Source organism: Cricetulus griseus, chromosome 2 (genome assembly GCF_003668045.3).
Source record: "Cricetulus griseus strain 17A/GY chromosome 2, alternate assembly CriGri-PICRH-1.0, whole genome shotgun sequence".
Taxonomy (NCBI): domain Eukaryota; kingdom Metazoa; phylum Chordata; class Mammalia; order Rodentia; family Cricetidae; genus Cricetulus; species Cricetulus griseus.
In genome coordinates, this window is record NC_048595.1 from 42,665,295 (window position 1) to 42,685,762 (window position 20,468).

General features: G+C 45.0%; 1 protein-coding gene across 5 annotated transcripts in view; it reads left to right on the top strand.

Moving 5' to 3' along the window:
* The window catches only part of Tceanc2 (transcription elongation factor A N-terminal and central domain containing 2), a 33,321-nt gene extending 15,414 nt beyond the window's left edge, over positions 1–17,907 (top strand). For all 5 annotated transcript variants that reach the window (XM_027402365.2, XM_027402367.2, XM_027402364.2 and 2 more), the window contains 2 exons: positions 11,465–11,658; positions 16,927–17,907. In XM_027402365.2, coding sequence (XP_027258166.1) covers positions 11,465–11,658; positions 16,927–17,115 — 383 coding nt within the window. In that variant the 3' untranslated portion in view covers positions 17,116–17,907. The remainder of the gene's footprint in view (positions 1–11,464; positions 11,659–16,926) is intronic.
* The last annotated feature ends 2,561 nt before the right edge of the window (positions 17,908–20,468 follow it).

Consider the following 20,468-nt stretch of genomic DNA (forward strand, 5'->3'; position numbering starts at 1 on the left):
TTTATCCATGGTTATCACTGGACCAAATAAGCTTAGTCTAAAAATGGCACTGGTTTATGAGATAAAGTCATTAGTAATTTTAGGACAGTCCCAAAGGCAAGGTTGGGGGCAGGAGCTAGAGGAGCAAAGGGGGTGTGTAAATGACACTGAAAAGAGAAAATGCTTTTGAGAAGTTTGGTATTAAAGAGAGGTGACAGGATGAGGAATGGAAAGGAGATAGGTTGAGTAAGTACAAGGTTTGAAGATGGGAGAGGATCGTAACATGTTGAACACTGATGAGAAGGATCCAATAGAGCGAGAGGAGATAGCACTGGAAAAGCTTCCAGGGCAAGGCTCTGTGTTAAAACCAATGAGCAATGTGAGGATCAGCGAGAGGCTTGCATCATTTGATCTGTATTTTATTTTTAATCTGGAATAATTCATTCACTTGACAAACATCAAGGACCTTGATATACCATGCCTTATAGTGAGTGCCAGAGAATGATGCCTGGTCTGTGTTTGTAAGATCCTCTTAGTTCTTGCTTAGAAAACAAGCATGTAGGTGTATAATTGTGATTGACTTTTGAGAATACGAGAGTCGGGGGATGTACTAGAGTCTGTGAAGGTGCAATGGCACTCTCCTCTCAATGAATTAGGAAGGGTTTTAGGTCAGAATGAACTGCTGTTTGTTGCAGGCAGAGGCATGAGGAAGGAAAGGAAGCCTCAAGTCCTGAAATGGCACATTAGGATGTGAATGCATGGTGAGAGTAAAAGGGTCTGCCTGCAAAGAAGCTGGGCAGCCCGACAGCCAGCTGAGTCTGGACTTTATCCCCAGCACCATGTTTTCTAGTGTATATATCTCTTGAAGAAAGGGTGCTGGGGTTGGGTAAGCTTGGAAAATGCTGCATCACTGTCTCTTCTTTTGGAAATTTCAACATAATGTCTCGTGTGATAGACTAAGAAAAATCCATTAAGAAAGAAAACTGGGCTGGGAATGTATTTGGTGGTAGAGTACCCATCTAGTTTGCACAAGGCCCTAGTTTCAGTCTACTTCATTGTCAAAATGATAGACAAACAATCAAGCCTGTAGGTTTTGTTTTTAACTCGGGGTTACTCATGAGTGTTTAGTAGAATATCTTATTAGCAATTTATTAGGTTAAAAAAACACACTGTTATAACCATTTGATGCTTTTAAGCTATGGGATATATGGCTGGAGCTTCTGCTGGCTAAGGGAAGAAGGTAAAGGTGAGGAATATGGGGGTGGGGTGGGGGGCAGGGGACCACATAGGTGGCCATGAGGCATTTGTTCAGGGCCTGCTGCTTTTATCTGTCATCCCAACCTAGAATCCTGGAAAGAGAGCCCTGAGGAGGAATTGTGTAGATCTAGTAGTCTTGTGGGCATTTCTTTGGGAGATTGTCTTAACTGATAATTGGTAGAGGAAGATCCAGCCTACTGTGGGAGGCACCACTCCCTGGTTTGGGGCCCTGGATATGTGACAGAGAAAGCTAGCTGAGCACAAGCAATCCAGGATTGCGGCATTTCTGTTCTCTTTGCTCTTGACTGTGCCTGTGAGGCTTTAAGTTCCTCCCTTAACATCCTGGCACTAATGGGCTAACCTGGGACTGTCAGCCACATAAACCCTTCTTCCCTAAGTTACCTTTGCCACAGTATTTTATTACATCAACAGATGAAACTAGAACACCTGTCATGTGCCAGGCACTGTAATGGGTGCATGTGATCGACACTGATGAAGATCTCTACCCTAGTTGGGCATGGTGGATCATACCTATAACCCTAGTGCCCAGGAGACTAAGGCAGAGGCTTGCCAGGGGTTTGAGGCTATCCTGGACTATGTAGTAAGTTCCTGGCTACAGAGACCTTGTCTCAAAATAACAATCAATAGTGAAAGGAAGCAAAGCACCAGAGAAGAAGCAAATCATTTGTGCAGTGGTAGATGGTGATAGTTCATGGAAAGTAGGGCAGATGCAAATGCCCAGCAATGAGTGTGTTGGTGCAGACAGAGTGTCATAGAGTGACATCTGAACAGACATGCAAAAGATGTGAGGGAGTGAGCCATGGGAACAGAGTGTGGCACAGGTCACCAGGGTGAGACATGATGAAAGCACGAAGGACTGAGAGAATGGAGCAGACACAGCTCCTCAGAGAGCCCTTAGCCGGACTTCACAAGGGGCAGCTGTGGAAGTGGGGAAGTGTGATAGCCCATCGCCTCTCCTCTGTTGTCAGAGCTATCTCCTTACTGTCTCCTGCCTGCACATGGGCGCGAATCCTCCCTGTTAGCTGCCTTTGCCATCTTTCCCAGACTCGTTGTTTCTCTTTTTCCCTTTAGAGCCAAATTTCTTTCAAAGTGATCACTACACACAGTGCCCTTCTTTGGCCTTCTGGCTTTCCCAGCGGGCCTCTCCCACAGTCACACCTCTCTCTCAGGACACAGTGATTTTGTACTGTTCAAATTCAGTGGTCTTGTCACAGTTCTCATCTTCCCAGACCTGTGATTTGAAACCATTGATTATTTTCCTTTCTCTTGGCATAAGTGACACTGAACTGGCTGCTACCTCTGTATTTTTAAACCGTTTCCCTCCTGGCTCTTATCTCAGTTTGTAATTACTTATTTAATTATTTACTTCTTTATTTTCTATTTGCTAGGCAGTAACTCCATGCCAGCAAGACCATGCTGTATGTATGTATGTACCAGTGTGTCTCAAGCCTTACTGCTACAGAACAGGAGTGCAGAAAGGGACAGGGTTGAGCAGGGGTCCTCCAAGGCTCTGCTCTCTCTCTCTCTCTCTCTCTCTCTCTCTCTTGGGGGTTGTTCAAGACAGGGTTTCTCTGCAGCTTTGGAGCCTGTTCTGGAATTCACTCTGTAGACCAGGCTGAACTCACAGAGACCCGTCTGCCTCTGGAGTGCTGGGATGAAAGGTCTGCTCCACCATCACCCAGCCCATCTCTGTTTCTTGATTCAGTCTGACTTTCCCCCCACAAGCAAGAATGCCTCTTTAGAAAGAGCAGCTCAACCTCTAGCTAGCTGCTGTGGCCGGTGCTCGAGGCTCCAGCTTACCCAAGGCCTTCATCTAGACTGCCCTGTGCACCTCCTGTCTTGGTCTGTTTGGGAATCGTAGATTCTAGGAAGGTTTTCCTCATTAGTATACCTCCTTCAAATGTCATTAATCCACCAGATCAAAAAATGGATAGGTCAGAGAAATAGATTCCTGTTTTCATTTACTGAGTAGAATAAGTGTTTGTAATAGATTTATAAACCACCTTTTCTTTTTTCCATCTTTTTGTAAATTGTGTTCTTTGTTCATTTACTGATAAGAGTATCATTTTTCTTTTAAAGTGTATGTCTTTAATAGTGATGTGTATGTTTACCTGTAGGGGTACACATATTTCACAGTGTGTGTCTGTAGAGCAAAGGTCAACTTTTGGAAGTCTGTTCTCTCCACTATAGGGGTCCTGGACAGCAAATTCGGGTCGGTAGGCTTGGTGACAAGTGCCTCGCTTTACCCACTAAGCTGTCTTGCCAGCCCACATTTTCCTGATTTCCATGAAATCCATTTAGCTGCTTCAGTTTATATACAGGGAAACCCACAGAGCTGACATGACTTTTCCAAGGTCGCAGAGTGAGTGAACCTCAGAAAGGTAGTGGAGAAACCAGCTTTCTTCTAGGTTAGCTCACTGCACTGTGCCCTGGACGCTGGCCACATGGCTCTTCTCTGTGGGTTCTGCCATCTTCTCAAACTTAGCCTTTTTAAAATCAGAATGTAGAGTTTTCTTTTGTGCCTCATGTGGGAGCTTCCTGCTGCTATTTCTATTTAGTCAGTTTTACTAACATTTTGAATTTTTTTTTTTCAAGACAGTGTTTTTCTGTGTTGCTCTGGCTGTCCTGGAACTCACTCTGTAGACCAGGGTGGCCTCAAACTCACAGAGATTCACCTGTCTCTGCCTTCCAAGTGCTGGGATTAAAGCCATGCACCACCACCACACCACACTGCTGCATTTTGAATTCTTTTTTTTTTTTTTTTCAAAAGCAACTTGGGTTTATTTGGCTTATATATATCCTGGGTCACAGTCTATTGAGGGGCATTTTGAATTCTTACATAAACCCTTTTCATGGAAATGCCCAGCTCAAGTGAGACTGTTAGACTAGAAATACATATTTAAAAGTAATGTTCGAGGAAATATCTATTTAGAGTCACATAAGTGAATGAATTCTCTGAGTTAAAGGAATAACTAAAAGGATCGAGCCTGGAAGAAAATCCATGGTACAGAAGAGAGGGGAGGTGACAGCTGTGGGAGGCTAAGGGAATGTAGGAGAAGGAGAAAGGCAGGGCAGTAAATGGCATATGGGCCAGGGACAAGCGTCTTCAGAGGCATTGGAAGCCAGTGGCCCTAAGACTCTCAAGTGCTCAGGGAAGCTGAGGGCCAGCTATGAGAAGACCTTTGAGCCTTGCAGTTATTGGGCCTCTGTGAGTGGCTTCCTTTATCATAAACCAGTGGGCAAAGGTCATCGAGCAAACAGAAGATGAGGCGATGAGGAAGGCTGGCAAGCAGGCATGCCTCACTGTAATGTCACATGTTGAGAGTCCAGGGGAGGTGTTTGTCAGCTCTGCTGCCCTGATTTCAGAGATGCCTCACTGCTTTAACTCATGATTGGTTAACTACAGTAAATAGCTACTCGCATTTATAAAGTGCTGTCACATCCATGACCCATGTAACAATCCTGTAAAGTCATTATAATTATTTTCTCCATTTTGAAAATAGGAAAATTGAAGCTTTGTGAGTTTAGAGTAACTTACTGCAAGTCAGACACCAAGTGATGAGCAACAGCTCTAAGATGGTCTTACACCGTGTCCTGCCACTTCCTGACACCCGAAGAGTCAGCAGGGTCACATTCCTTCTGAAGTCTGGAAGGGATGGTTCAGCTCCTTTTTAAAAGCTACCTACATTCCTTAGCTTATTGTCCGCTTTCTCCATCTTCAAAACTAGCGCTGTGAAATAGAGCTCTCCTCACAGCCCATCTCTCTGACCAGCCTTCGGCCTCCTCCATGTACCCCACCTTGTCCCAATTCAAGAAATTGTTCAATTCATGTATTTACCTTGAACCCACTTTGGAAAATCAAGGCTAATCTCATCTCATGGTCCCTAACCTTAATCATACCTGTAAAGTCCCTTTTTCCATGTAAGGTCGTATAGTCACAGAGGTGATGTGGTCATCTCTTGGGACATCATTTTGTTTACCCATCATCCTTACTCACACCATACTGTTTCAGGCCTCCATGTTGTTGCTTCTTTCTTACAATAGTCTTACCTCCTTAGGTAATTACAGAGACTCAGGGGAAACACTGCCTGTTTTCTGATGTTCCCTGGTTAGTTGAATTGACTCAGTTGTTTTTTAGGGCTCTTGGGGATGCTCTTTAGTGACAGCCTAGGGCCTGTAATAGCATCATGTGTCAGTGTGTTCCCTGTGTTTTGTCCTGCCTGGAGATAAGAAGTGCAGAGCTGTGTCTTGCTCAGCATTCTGGCCAGTGCTCAGCCTGGACCTGGGATGTACCTGGTATTTGGTAATGTTTGCTAAATGACCAAACGGTTGCTTCCTGTGGGGAATTTGTTTTAACAATGTGTTAGGATGCAGAAACCCTTAACCTTAAACCCAGGGGACCTGACCTAGGTCATAAGACCAGCAGTGACACTGCTTACTTTAAAACATAAACTTCATGGAGCAAATAATGACTTTTTGCAGATCATTAACTTCCTTGATGTAGCTACTGACCAACTTGTGACCTTGGGGAAAGGTCATGGAACCTCTTTTTCTTTCTTTTTCTTTTTTTCATTGAAATCAGAGAAGGTGGGACTGTTTGATCACCAGAGGTGATAAACTAGGGCAAAAGCTGGGCTACTTATGAATGGTCTTGGCGACCAGCCCTGCTTTTCACCTTGCTTCCTAAGATACTTAGCCCTCAGTACCTCAGGCTCTTTTCCTGTGAGACAGGGAGTTTGTTGTTCTGGGGCTTGCAGGAGTTAAGTTAGATACTGTGTTGGCCAGCTCTCCATTGCCATGACAATACCTAAGAATGTCAGTTCAAAAGGAGGAAAGACCGATGCTGACATGGTCAGTCTCAGCCATGTTCCCTTAAGCCATGGTGTGACAGGGCACCATGGTGAAGCAAAGCTGCTCACTTCATGTGGTGGGAAAGCAGAGACAAGGAGGAACATGTCCCCTTCAGAGGTGTGTCACAAGTGATCTTCCACTCAGCCCCACCTTCCAGAGTTTCCACCACTTCCCAGAAGTGCCACCAGCTGGGGACCAGGCCTTCAGAACATGAGCCATGGGAAACATTTGGCTTCCCCTTAACCTCCCTTTTAGTCCTGCACTTCCTCAGTTGTTGTCTTTGATACCTGCAGGTCCCCCCTACCTCTCTGAGTATGGCCTTTGTGGGAGCTCTGTAGGATACACTGGCCCCTGAAGACTAAAGGCAGTGACTTCATTGTCCTGGCGTGATTATCAAGCCTTCTGCATGTTAGTTATTTCTCAGGGTCTGTCCTCTTCTGGTTGGAGAACTAAGAAGGTGCATTGCATTATCTCAGTAGAGCCTCCATGAACACTGTGTCAGGCCCTAATGAAGGAGCAGTACAAGATGGTAAAGGTTCGGAGAGTGGCCTCAGAGTCACACAGATCAAATCCTGGCCTCAGGACTTCCTAGCTGGGAGACCTTGACAAATTATTCTACTGAGCTTCAGCTTACCATTTATAAAAGGATACAGTAGAGAGGTCTGATTCTTTGTTAAGTAAATGGACTAATCGCATAAAACCTGGTGTGATGGGCAGAAGAAATTCTGAGCAGGAAAAAGAACAGAATCAAAAACGTCATCTTCTCAGGACCTTTGAATTCACTTTATTACAGCAGAGCTTTTATTTGCAGTTGTGTGCTTTTCTCAATCAACTGCATCCGTGTCTAAGGGTTAGTACAAAACTAATTTGGAAGCCAGGTGTGGGAGCTCACACCATTAATCCCAGCACTCAAGAGGAAGAGGCAGGTGCAGTGTGAGTTCAAGGGCAGCCTGGTCTACATAGTGAGTTCCAGGACAGCCAGGGCTGGGGTGGGGTGGGGGAGACCTTGTCTCAAGCAACAAACACATAACAAACAAAAATGGTTATAGTTTGATTCAGTTCAGCAAGCACTTACTGTCTCTTTTGCAATAGCCCTGTGCTGAGGACTAGGAATATTACTAGAGTAAGGAATAGGTTTTGCCCTCAAGAGGTTTACAATTTAGAGGAGAAAGTAGGTGTTTCGTTATTCTAGGTAGAACTGGGGATGTAGGTCTGTGGTAGAACATTTGCCCAGCAACTACCAAATAACAACAACAATAATAAATAAATAATATATTTCCAGCAGAAGGAGCCATGTGAGCTAAGACTCAGAAGTGTGACAGGGCAGACAGCATGATGCCAAAGCAGACATGCAGTTTTCATTTCTGTAGAGGAGGGTGACGTAGAGGAGAGTAAGGCCAGAGTGGTCCCGGATATCCAGAGCTTTAATGCTGTATTTAGAAGCTAACTTGAGGGCATTTTGTGATTCATATTCTCCCTTACTTTTTTTTTCCCTCCCCTCGCCCCTTTTCTCTTAAGTATTTCTGTCCCTGTTACTGGGCAAGTGTGTTACCACTGAGCTCCACCCTATCCCCATCAAATTACCTTAAAACAGTATTATGGCTTCAGGGTAGAAGATGAATTGTAAAGGACCAGATTCCAGACAGAAGTTGCCCAGTTCTTTTTCTTTTTTCTTTTTTTTTGGGGGGGGGGGTGTTGTTGTTGTTTTGTTTTTCAAGACATGGTTTCTCTGTGTAGCTTTGTAGACCAGGCTGGCCTCGAACTCACAGAGATTTGCCTGACTCTGCCTCCCAAGTGCTGGGATTAAAGGCTACGCCACCAACGCCCGTCTGAAGTTGCCCAGTTCTTACACATGCTGAGCAGATGCTGTACCACAGAGCTACATTGCCAGCCCTGCCTAGAATATTTAAATAGCTACTTTCTCCTCTGAATTATAAACATGTTAATTGTAACTGTTTCAGTAGACCCAGGGAGAGGTGATAAGAATGTGAGTTAGGGCAATAGGAGTGGAGAGGGGCACGGGGAGAAAGGAAAGGGTGTAGGAAGTGTTAAAGCGGGGAACCTGTGTCTTGGAGTGAGAGAACTGGAGAGCACTCCAGTTGGTGGTGTTGCTATTTGTGGGCGGAGATGTTGAGTCTGGGGTGCTTGGAATGAGGAAGTGCCCAGTAAGAGCCTGGAGACACATTCCCATGCCCAGGGGCCTTTGGCCTAGAGACACACACTTGGAGACATCTGCTTGCAGGGGGAGGTTGAACCATAGGAGCAGGTGAGATTACCTGGGACAAGCAGGTAGAAAAAGAAAGCTGGGGTTCTCAAGTAAGTGAGAGTTAGTGTCTGGGGTGAGCACATACCCCGCATGGAACAGGTAGTGTCCGTCCAAGAAGGATTGGGAGAAAATAGTTCAGAAGGAAGAAGACCCCTGGATTTGACACAGGACGGCATCTTCTCTCTGATAGCTGGAGGGCAGAAGATATGGTGAGGACCAGGTGATGGGAAGGGCCCAGCCCCACACACTGCTGCTGTTAGGGTTGTTCCGTGCAGCCTCTTGGTGCATGAGCTCAACTGCAGAGACAGAGGCCTGCCACTCAGAAGAAACCTGTTAATAATAGACAAATATGGTGCTTATATGTATCTACATAAGTAATTTTTAAAATATTGGCTCACACTGAGCATACTCTTCTGCCATTTTCACTTGATTGATTGGGAGAATTGATCATCTTTCATGGCCCTACGTACAGACCTATCTGCATGTTTACTTTTTGTGTTTGTTTGTTTGTTTGTTTAGGAGGTTTGTAGTGTGGTTTTTTTTTTGTTTTTTTTTTGAGGTAGCGTCTTAATGTGTAGCCCCCACCTGCCTCCACCTCCTGGGTGCTGGGTTGCTGAGTGCTTCTGCAGCTTACTTATTCCAGTTTGTAGCGACGGCTCACTTGTTTCTGTTGGAATGTACTATAAGTTTTAGTAAGTTGGACCCTTCCTTGATGATGAGCTCGCAGGTTGTTCCTAGCTTTTCCTGACTTCAAACAGCACTAAGGTGAATGTTTCTGTTCACTCTTACAGGATGAGTGAGGATTGTCACCTGTCAGCTCTGTCCCCAGGGCTGGGCATAAAGCAGATGCTCTGTAGCTGTCACTGTGCCCTCAGTTAAGATGCCTGAGGCCTGCAATGTCTTCTTTCTCTTTGTATTTTCATACATTTCTCATTTTGGTGCTGGAAATTACAGCTGTAGCCTGGAATATTCTAAGCACATGACTCTTACTTGGTCACAACCTTAGCTGCCATCTTTGTGTCTTTAGCATTCATATCCCTGACCACCAGGGGAAAGAACTGTCTGCTGAGAGGATAAGCTTCGGACACAGCGGGCGATTCTGCCTGTAGAAAGGGGGTGGCTGGGAGCGAGCTCTGCTTTTAAGTGATGTGTGCTTCAAAAGCACTTTCCTGAGCCTGTGTTAGTCAGAAAACACCTCCAGACCTGGCCAGTGAGGGATGTGCTCTTCTCCTGGTGTGAGTGACGGTCAGCTACCTTCTCCCCGGTCAGCAGGAAGACAGAGAAGAAGAACCCTTCATAACCAGCTGGTTAGAGTGGGAAGTTGCGTCTTCAGCGTTACTTTACTTTCATCTCTAGAAGAACCTTTCGAAAGTGAGGATAGTTTCTTTCGAGCCCTGCATGACTAGTACCTGGCCTAGAACCTTGTACAAATGGCCTTTGGTAAATGTGCAGGGAATAGTGGGTCAAGCAGTGTTGGGCTGTACATTTGGCATAACTGGGGAAATGGTTTGACTGTCTCCCTAATTTAAATCTGTTTTACTTTGTTCAGCGATAACTCTTATTACATGGTAAGTCCATCCTTCCCTCTCTCTCTTTCAGATAGGATCTGACTATGTTACCTAAGCTGACCTCAAACTCAGTGGGCTTATGTGATCATCCTCCTGCCTCAGCTTTTAAATATATGTTTCTGGGCCTTGTTTTTATTTCATAGATTCATCCATTCATTTTAGTGTTGGTCTATGTAATTTTAAGTAATGCTCCTTTATAATGTCTTCTGGTACCTTAGAAGGTTATTTGTAGCAGTTTAACCCCTCTGTTTCAAAATAGTATTTTATATTCTTGTGCAGTAAGAAGTTAAGTCTAAGTCTAGAAATTTTTGGTTGTATTCTATCGAAAACTACCTACTGAGGTTTTTTTTTTTTTTTTTTTTTTTTTTTTTATTGAGATCCTGTAAATCTATAGGCTCTTCTTTTTGGTTTGGGCATTTTTTGTTTGTTTGCTTGTTGTTTTAGATAAGGTCTATTGTAGCACAGACTGGTCTCAAACTTGAGATGTAACCAAGGATACCTTGAACTGGCAGTGTCCTGCCACCAGCCCTGAGTGTTAATATCACAAGCTTGTGCTGCACACTCAGTCTACACAAGTCAGTTTCTCTACCGATGTTTTTGTGTGCACCTATCCATCTCAGTGTGTGATGTAGTCCTCTTCTTTAGGGGGCTCTGTTAAGCGCTTTAGTCAGATATGTATGGCTGTTCCTGTGGGTCTCAGCCAGCCTGTGCTCGCTGATGAGCACAAAGAAGAATTCACTCCTCAAGAAGCTCACTTTGGTTTCCAGTACCGCATAGCAGCTCACAGCCATTTGTAACTCCAGTTCCAAAGGCTCTGACTCCTTCTCCTGACCCTCACAGGCACCAGGTACACACATGGTACATATATACACATGTGCAGGCAAAGCACTCATACACGTAATATAAATAAATTAGTGATGAGAAGCAATTGAGAAAGATATCCCGACATCAACATGTCCACTTCTAGCCCCTATGCACATCCATACAACTGAGCACCCACACAGACGTACAGCTATGCACACAACACCTTCACCCACTCAAGAATATCCTTTTAATAAATTCAACCAAGTTTTTACTTAAAATATAGTAAGATTCCAATGAATGCTTAATTCATTCTATTTTATTGCAACTTTGGAATCTTCCCCCCTTGTTTTTGTTGTTTGAGACAGGGTCTCACTATGTAGCCTTGACTGGCCTGAAACTCTCTCTATGCAGACCATGCTGGCCTTGAACTCAACAAGGTCCGCTGCCTCTGTCTCTGCCTCCCAAGTGCTGCCGGGATTAAAGGTGTGTTCCACTACACTTGGCCTTCCTTGTTCTTTCTGAGTCTACGTTAAGACTTGCTGCATTGGCCAGTTCAGTTCTCCCCAGAGATTGTCTCATTTCACCCACATATATCCATTTCACACGGGTGGGCCGGCGGATGCTTGCACAGAAATCTTTGCATCCTTGCATGTGTGAGTGCCCCTCACTGCTTTCCAGAGGAGAGAACTGCATTTCCTTCTGATTCTCTCTGTCCTAGGTCACATTGTGAACAAGATGCGCAAGCACTCAGACCCAGAGGTGGCGTGTCTTGCCAAAGAAGTTCACACCGAGTGGAAAACTTTCTTTGAAAAACATTTGGATAGACCTTCTATTGAAGTACGAAGTGATCCAAAAACTGAGTCATTTAGAAAAAATGCCCAGAAATTACTCTCAGAAGCCTTGGAATTGAAGGTAAGGCTTGAAGTGTGATTGTGGGGGTCCTACAATGAGCTCTCCCATCTTCGTGCAGGCCTATTCTGCAAAGTTATTTTTGGGGCTGGAGACTGTCAGCAGTTAAGATCACCACTTGATGCTCTGCCAAGGACTCAAGTTTGGTTCCCAGCATCCCCCTGGGTCCCTCACAACCACCTGTATAACTACAGCTCGAGGGAATCTGACTCCCTCTTCTGGCCATTTAGGTACCCACAATGCACAGGCACATACATACACACAGATGCATACATATGCATAACAATTTTTAGGTATTAAATAAATTAAACTGATAGGTTATCCCTCAAGGATTTTGGACTTGTGAGCATTTGGGAAGACAGTGTTGTGTGTTGTCTTTGGAACTACCAAGACTGTGTATCTGAAGCACATTCCTCAGCATTGCTGAGGCTTGTTCTCACCCGTGAAAGGAGAACCAGAGTCTCACCACCTAAGTTCTTGGGAAAGTTAAATAAACCATTTATATGAAGGAGTAGTCTATGGTACCTGCAGGTTAGAAGTCATTTAATAAATGTTGGTTTCTTCAACTTTCAATTCTTTCTCTTCTACTGAAATAAAAACTTTGAAATGTAAAATGTCAGTGGCAATAAAGAAGAGAGATTCTCCTCCCTCATTATTTGTCAAGACCTGTACTTTCAGATCTGAGGCATAAAATCACCTGATGGGCATATTCCGTTACCCCCACAGCCAGAAGCCCAGGTGATAGTAGTGGCTTGAGGTATACATGCTGGAAAAATTTTACTCATTAATAATAATATTGAGCCAGGCATGGTTAAAGCCAGCATGCCTTTAATGCCAGCACTGGGGAGATAGAGGCAGGCAGATCTGTAGGTTCATGTGGGCTACATGAGACTCTGTCTTGAAAAAAATAAAAAGTAAAGACGATATATAGCATCCATATTTTTCTATTGTAATTTCTCCTTATTGAAATATCCTTAAAGATTAAATTAACAAATACAGGAGTCTGGGGCTGGAGAGATGGTTCCCTGGGTGACAGCCCTGGCAGCACAAGGCTGACACCTTGAATTGGGTCCCTGAAATGTATTTAAAGGTGGAAGGAGAGAACTGACTGCATAACATTGTTCTCTGACCTCGGCACATGTGCCTTGCCATGTGTCCACACATCCCACACACCCCCTCCATGCAGGCAAACGATAACCAGAAACCTTTAAAGGAAGGAATTGAGAAGTCAGGTCTAAGTGCTAGATCTGTTCTGTACTTCCTTTCTTCTCAACTATGTATCCATGAAAAAAATAGAAAAAAAAAAGTCACCATTGAACCTGCCACCTAGACGTGATGTGATTAACATTGTGGTGCAGTTCCTTTTATGGTGTATTATTATAGTTTTTGAAGGAAATGTGGTCAGACAAATTGTGGTTTCCCAGGATTTATTTAGGGCAAATTATTTGCCAAATTTCCCATATTTTTATTGATTATTTAAATAACATCCCAGAAAACTGGCATAATTATTTACATTTGTGTTGTCTTATGAACCTTGCTCAATCTCAATTAGTGTCATCTTGTATGTCCCATTCTATACATCTTTATCCTTCACATCTGGCTTTTACTGTCTGTCTGATAGTGCAGAGTTTCAATGTGATGTGAGGCAGTTAACTTTTCCTAAAGGAAGTCCTGTGTGACTAACGGAGAGAGCACATGTGAAAGTTGTAAGTCATTTTCCAGAGTATCGATCGATTAGCCAACAGATTCTCGATTTTAAATAACGCTTATTTTTGAAATAAACCAGGATTACTGCTGAAACATACAGTGTGGTCTATAATACATAGTTAATGTGGTGGTAAATACCAGTTCCCTGTGGTATCTTTTTAAGTAAATGATAATAACGAAGCCATGCTTGTAAGGATTAATGAGCAGTTTGCCTGCTATATTAAACTCCATAATAATTATCCTTTTAGTTTATCCATTAATTATCCTTTAAATGGCACATCAAGTGGTAAGCACTCAAGTGTTACAAAGCGAAGTTTAAAAAGTGATACATTCGTTAGCACTTTCCAATGTAATCGGAAAGAATAGCAGATTCAGTATAGCTGAATGGTTTTGTTCTCAAAGAGTAAATTTTAAAAATTTAAAGTATATATCTTACTGTCTTCCTTGGCACCCCCCAAAAAAACAAACAACCTGTCTGCCTTGCTTAAACAGCTTTTGATGGTATTTTTGTAAAAAAAAAAAAAAAATTAACACAAATCCTTTTACATAATTACATAAGTTAACCCTTGTTTTTGTCATTTCTTTATTGAGGTAAATCCATGGCCCACCTAATCCCAATATTTGCATCCACATCAGACACCAGGACTCCGTAAATGTGCTCGCTCACACAGTAGTAAACCCAAGTTCCCAGCCCAATGACTGAGACGTTTTCCATTGTCCTAGCAAGTGTTTCTGTTTCAGTTCATGCTTTTTAACAGTGAAAGTCATGTGTGACGTGAATGCGCACCCCTAAAGGCTGGCTCTTTATCACACTGCAGAACGTGCGTTCCATGTCCGTGGACCACTTCCTCGTTCCTGGAATAATGGAGCAGATGAATCGAATGGCTGTTGTTGAAGCCCAGGCCCCATTCCCTTTCCTTTCTCCCTTCCAGGTCTTTGTTCTTCTGTCCCTTAGATCTTTCCTCGTGAGTGTCCCCCGTAGTGTCACTCTCTCACTTCCCCTTCCTCATTATCCACTCTCCTTCCTACCCCGCGGCCTTGATCATTTCCCTATTATGTCATTAAAAAAAATGAACATGATTCGAAAGTGAGCCAGTATCATTAAGAGTTGGGACACTGGCTGGTGGCCCAGTTGGTTGTCAGATGTTGCTAATGAGGTCCAGCTCAGGGGTATGTTCTCACACAGGACTGTTGGGGTTTTGGTGGAGTTCTTTGGGTTTTTGTTTTGTTTTGTTTTTTCTTTGTTTAATGGATTCATGGATCAGACTGTACCCCTGGCTTTGACCAGCTCTCTCACAAATGTATCCAGTGGTCAAAAAGAAGTGTTCGGAACTGTGTACAAATCCAATTGTGCTAAGGAAAACCCTCATATGGTTTTTCTTCAGCGAATATTCAGTTCAACAAATATGGGATCTGTTAGGTGCCAGGGAGAACACAAGCATGAAGAATTGCCTCCTTAGCCTAAAAAGCTCACTCCCCCTAGCTTAGTTCGAGTGAGTGGCTAATAGAGCTATAAGGCAGATGGCAATAGTGATCCTCGGGAGCAGTTGTATACACACACAACAGTATGATCTAGGAATTCGAGAAGGGTTCATGGAAGGAGTGGCAGGTGAGCTCACTTTTTTAAGGTAGAATTTTATGAACTAGAAACACAAATGAAACAGAACTCTAATCCACATTTTATCTGCTGTGGGAATGATACTATTAAAAGAGCAGGAGAGGAGGGAGGTATGTGTGGGGAGGAAGGATAGTCACTCCACAGGTATTTGTTGAGCTCTTACTACGCGCTTACTCCTGAGCTGGGCTCAGAAAATTAGGCAATGAATCTTGTGTATGAAGTCAGCCCCAGAGGTGCTCCAAGTCTGCTGGGGAAAGAACAAACACACCGTTACAGCAGCATGTGAAGGTTTTGCACTGAGGATAAACTCAGGAACAAGACCTTGAATTCAAGAGTTTACTGACATGGCAATTGATTATGGCACCATTTCTTGCAAAGCCCATTCCTCTGAGAGCACTGCTTGGCTGTTTTGTATCTTTCCCCAGCTATAGCCAGTCATCCAAAATTGAACAACTGAATAATACACACTCCACCCATGGGCACAGATAGATAAGGGCAGCAAATCAGATTTTCCATCACTGAGAAATAGGAACTCAGGAATACCAAGAAGACAGCACAAGTGTTAAACAGAAGGGGTGGTTATGGGGGTGACCACATCTGGCCGTATTGCCCCTTGGTTATCTGTGCTAAGTGCCATCTCCTTCCCAGACTGTGATTAGGTTGCTGGGGATGTTACAGAGAAGCACAGTTGTGGGTAGAGAAAGGTGTGGAACTGAGAGAATCGAGCAGTAAGAGTTGATAGTGGGCCTGGTGCAGGGAGAGGACAGAGCCCAGCAGGAAGGAGAAAATACCAGGGGAAGGGGGGGGGACGACACCACAACGACCCAGAGGCAGGAACTGAAGTAGAGGCCTTGGGGGAACCCTGCTTCTTGGCTTGCTCTGCCTGCTTTCTTACACAACCCAGGCCCATCTGCCCAGGAGTGGCACTGCCACAGTGGGATGGGATGGGGCTGGACCCTCCCACATCAATCATTAATCAAGAAAATGCCCCCCAGATTAGCCCATAGACCAGTTTGATGAAGGTGCTCCCTCAGCTGAGGTTCCCTCTTCCTGGACTCTAGCACACAGACCATGAACAATAAAAAGCAAAAACCTGGCAGCTACACACAGTAACCGCCCTACAGGTTTGCCTGCAGCCTGATTTTATGGAGGCATTTTTCTCAGTAGAGGTTCCCTCTTCTCAGGTGACTAGTTTGTGTCAAGTTCACATAAAACAGCCAGCACAGTGTGATTTCTAGGGAAAAGCAATCCTTGCCACTAGAAGGTGGGCCTGCTTTGATTAGGTCTGGGGCCTGAGGCAGATCACCCCAGCACTGCCACAGACCCTGTCCAGCTTCCAGACTCAGCCACCTGGAAGTGTCTCTGTGGGGAAGGGCAGGCACAGGAACTCTGGAATTGGGTCTGGGTCTAGCCCTGCCACTTCAGTTGTGAGACCTTGACCCCTTTTACCTTGGCTCCTCCTCCTCATGTAAAACATGATAGTCAATTATGAATATTAAATGTGACCATGATTTATAAACTGCACCATGTGCATCTCAGGGTCCAGACCAGCATTTCTAAAATGTTATACAAAGTTGAAAGGCACTTTTAAAACAAAGAAGTATGCACCATTTCTCTGATTTATTAGCCTTGGGCCCCGCTTCCTGGTTGGTAAAGTACAGGGCCTGGTGCCCGTTGCTTAGTTCAGGCCGGTTTCCTGTTATAATGGCAAATATTACCACCCGGCAGGGGTTGTGAATGAGGTCCCTGTCACAAAGCACATGGCCTTGTTCCTTAATTGCCAGGGTGGAATTAATTTGCTCTTCCTGTTTCTCTTGTGACAGGAAGTAGATGTCCTTGAATTTCAGTTGATTAATGGAGGCCCCAGAGCAGAGTGCGCCAGCCTCTCTTGCTTTTAATCCTTATGCAACGCAAGGCCTTAATTTGATAATTTTGCTGTTTTTCAGATGGATCACCTACTGGTTGAAAATATTGAGCGGGAAACGTTTCATCTCTGCTCCCGGCTCATTAACGGGCCTTACCGGAGGACGGTGCGAGCTCTGGTCTTCACATTAAAGCACAGAGCTGAGATCCGGGAGCAGGTGAAGAGCGGGGCGCTGCCGGTCGGCACGTTTGTACAGACCCACAAAAAGTGACCCGAGGACGGGCCCAGCGCTGGGCCTCGCTCCGCCATTCAAAGACTCTTTTGAGTTTGGGTGATGCGGGTGTCGGCTGTGCTGGATATTCCCATGGTGCCATTCCTTCAGACAGAATATGGGGAGCCCCGGGAGACGGGCCTGTGGGAGCGGCTTCATTAGCTGCCTTGCGCTGGCGCTGCCTGACGGGACGCACACGGCTGTCACTAGGAAGCGCCATCCAGTTGCCATCACCCAACACAATGGAAGGGTGACAGGTTTCACTGTGAGCTTGCCAGGGACACCTCTAAACTCCCCCATGTCAGGCAGATGAAGTTACCACTTTATTTCGCCACCCTGCAGGTAACTGAAACTCAATTACCGCTGCTGCTCACTCGGTTCCATCCCCCTGAGTTTAGACAGCTCCGATGCCTCTCAGAACTCCCCTGTCTGTTCTCTTTGCTCAACCCCAGGGGTGAGCCCACTGGAGCCTGAGACCAGCCCTGCTTGCCAGCGCTCACTTATCTGAGCCTTTCAGCTCTCCCTGGAAGACCTTAGGGGATGGGCTCCTGAGCCCCCATGCTGAGGTTTCTAATGAGGAGCTGGCCTGAAGCTTCCCGCACCTCGGGGTTTATTTGAATACAGGCTCTGTAGAGGATGCATAATGAAATTTCTCTTGCAGACTTACTGCAGTTTGAAAAGATGCATATGTGAAGATTTTCAATGAAATATGTCTACACAAGCCTGCTTGGGTGATTATGTAAATTGTACTTGCTCTTTAAGAAGTGATAATAAACAGATATACTAAAACAAGTAGAGTTTCCTCATTCAAGAGCACTACAGAGCTGAGTGTGGTGGCTCGTGCCTGTAATCCCAGCACTGGGAGTCTGAGGCAGAAGGATTGCCATGATTTTGAGGGCCACTTTGGGCTATGTAGTGAGAACTACATAGCAAGACACTGTCTCCAAAAAAAAAAAAAAAAAGCAAGGGTAGGTAAAGCAAATGGCATTCTGGATTGAAAAGGGGTAGTAAAGTTAATGGTGGGCCAGGGTGGTATTGAACACTTGGGTGGCAGAGGCAGGTGGATCTCTGTGAATTCAGGCCAACCCAGTCTACACAGTGAGTTCCAGGACAGCCAGGAACACACAATGAGATCCTGTCTCAAAACACAAATACACACACATACACCTATATGCAGAATCTGAGGAGGTAACAAGACCCAAGGAGGGCTGTAAACTACAGTGTGTGGGAGCACATTTACAGCATGAGGGGAAGAGAGCATGAAGAGAGAAGTGAACCTTCTAGGAAACAGAATTGGGCGGAAAGCAGGGGTGGAAGGCAAGGGCTGATGGTGTCTGCCTTGCAAATGTTACTCCATCTGAGATGATTGATGGGGACTTACAGTTCTTCAGTCCTGTCATTCCTCTTGCCTATTCTATTAAGTATTGTTTTCCAGTGGTCCAGTTTTAGTCACGTGTGACACCCATTTACTAAGCACTAAGCCATGGGTCCCAGTAGATAGCCAGCCCTGGCTCCAGGTGAGACCTAGGCTCACACAGCAGAACCATCTTGTTCAGTTTCCCCTCTGCCAGTGACTGCTGATGGTAGTTAATAGCCGAGCACATACCATGTGCCCAGAGCTCTGGCAACATTTTACAAAAAGATTACCCAATTAAAGGTGAGAAAACCAAGACTCAAAGAAGTGCCCCAACTTACTCAGGATCGCGGATAGTGAATGGCTGGTCAGAGTCAGAGCCCATACCTGTTGGCCTACATGTGTCTTGATTATATCAAGTCAGTTTCAGGCATTGCCTATCTGCTGGGGGCATCCCCAGATTATCTTCAGCCACTTGCTATGAAGACCAGGCTGGCCTTGAACTGTCCCCCAAGTTTCAGATACCTCCTCAATGTCCCATGGACATCTGTGATATAGCACGCCTTCTCTCAGTTGTCATGGACCAGCCTGGCCCCACAGATCCCTCCTGCAGTCCTGATGGTTTTACTTCCTGAATATATTTAGACTCCTCTGTCCCAATGGCTGGGTCTTCAGGACTTTGTCCTCTTTTTGCCCAGATGACTCTATAGCCTGTCTTATCCTGTCTTATCCTTTCCAAATTTGCCTCTCTGCTGTAAACAAATGGATATATCAAATCTGGGAATCCCAGCATCCATCCTCCAGTGAAGCCCATCAGGATGGCTGTCACTTGCAGAATAAACCCCAAGCATCTCGATGCTGCTGGCAGGGCTGGCTGTGGTCCATTTGTGAGCTCCTGCTCTCCCATATCAGGCTAGAGGCTGCTAGTCTTCACCCTGCCAGCTTTCTTGAAGCAACTGAGGTCCTCACAGGCTCTTTGCCCTTCTGAAACGCTCCTCTGCTTGGTTCCTTTCCTGGCCCCTAGTCTGTGTTCTGTTCTAACCTAGGCATGTGCTCTGTGGTTAAGCTTACGATTCTGTCTCCCTGCACTCCCTGCACTCACCGCACTGAGTCTTCCTTGCTGCTAGAGATCCTGTTTTACTGGGTGTGCCTAGAATAAGATTTGCCCACAGTCTGGCCAGTCAACATTTGTGGAACAGGTGTATGTTCAGTTAGATGTCTGCCCTTCCTGATCCCCTCCCATGTGTTACAGGACCTTGCTCCTGGATGAATCTTTGGCCTTGTTTCCCACATTCATTCTCCTTCTCAGGCTTCCCTGGCTAGAATAATACACAAACACTTACTGTGTACCCGATTCCCCTGACTCAGTCCCACTGTCTATACATATAGCAAGTATGCCTCTGCCTCAGGGCCTTTCAACTTACAGTTCTGACCCTCAGTGTTCCCACCCTCAATGGACTCAAGTCTCCATTTCTCTTTTAGAAATGCCTTCGCTGATGTCCATAAGTACAATTGCCCTTTCTTTCAAATATTTTGTAATACTTTAGCCTGGCCTAGGTCCGAGGACGTAGCTCAGTGGTAGAGTGCTTGCCTGACTTGTGCAAGACGCAGAGTTCGTTTGATCCCAGTGCTACAAAACACAGAGCCTCTCTACCTTGTTTCCTTTTCTTCACTGATCACTCTTTGGCAGTGATTCCATAGGTTTGTTGGGAGATGGTCTTGCCATGTAGCCCACACAGACTGCAAACTCGAACTCCTCCTGCCTCACCCCCTTAAATGCTAGGAGGCTTTTTAATTAAATTTTACCTATTGATTTGTTTGTTTATTGATTCTCCCCACTTGGAGAATTTCCGGTTCCTGGGAGTAGTGTTTCTGTTTTCCTCCCTGCTGAGTCACCAGGAACAGAGCTAGGTGTCCATAGCTGTTGGTTGTAGAGTTGAATGACTAGTTGTTGGCCTACAGGAACAGCGTCTAATGAAATCAGGGAATGCTTCCTGGA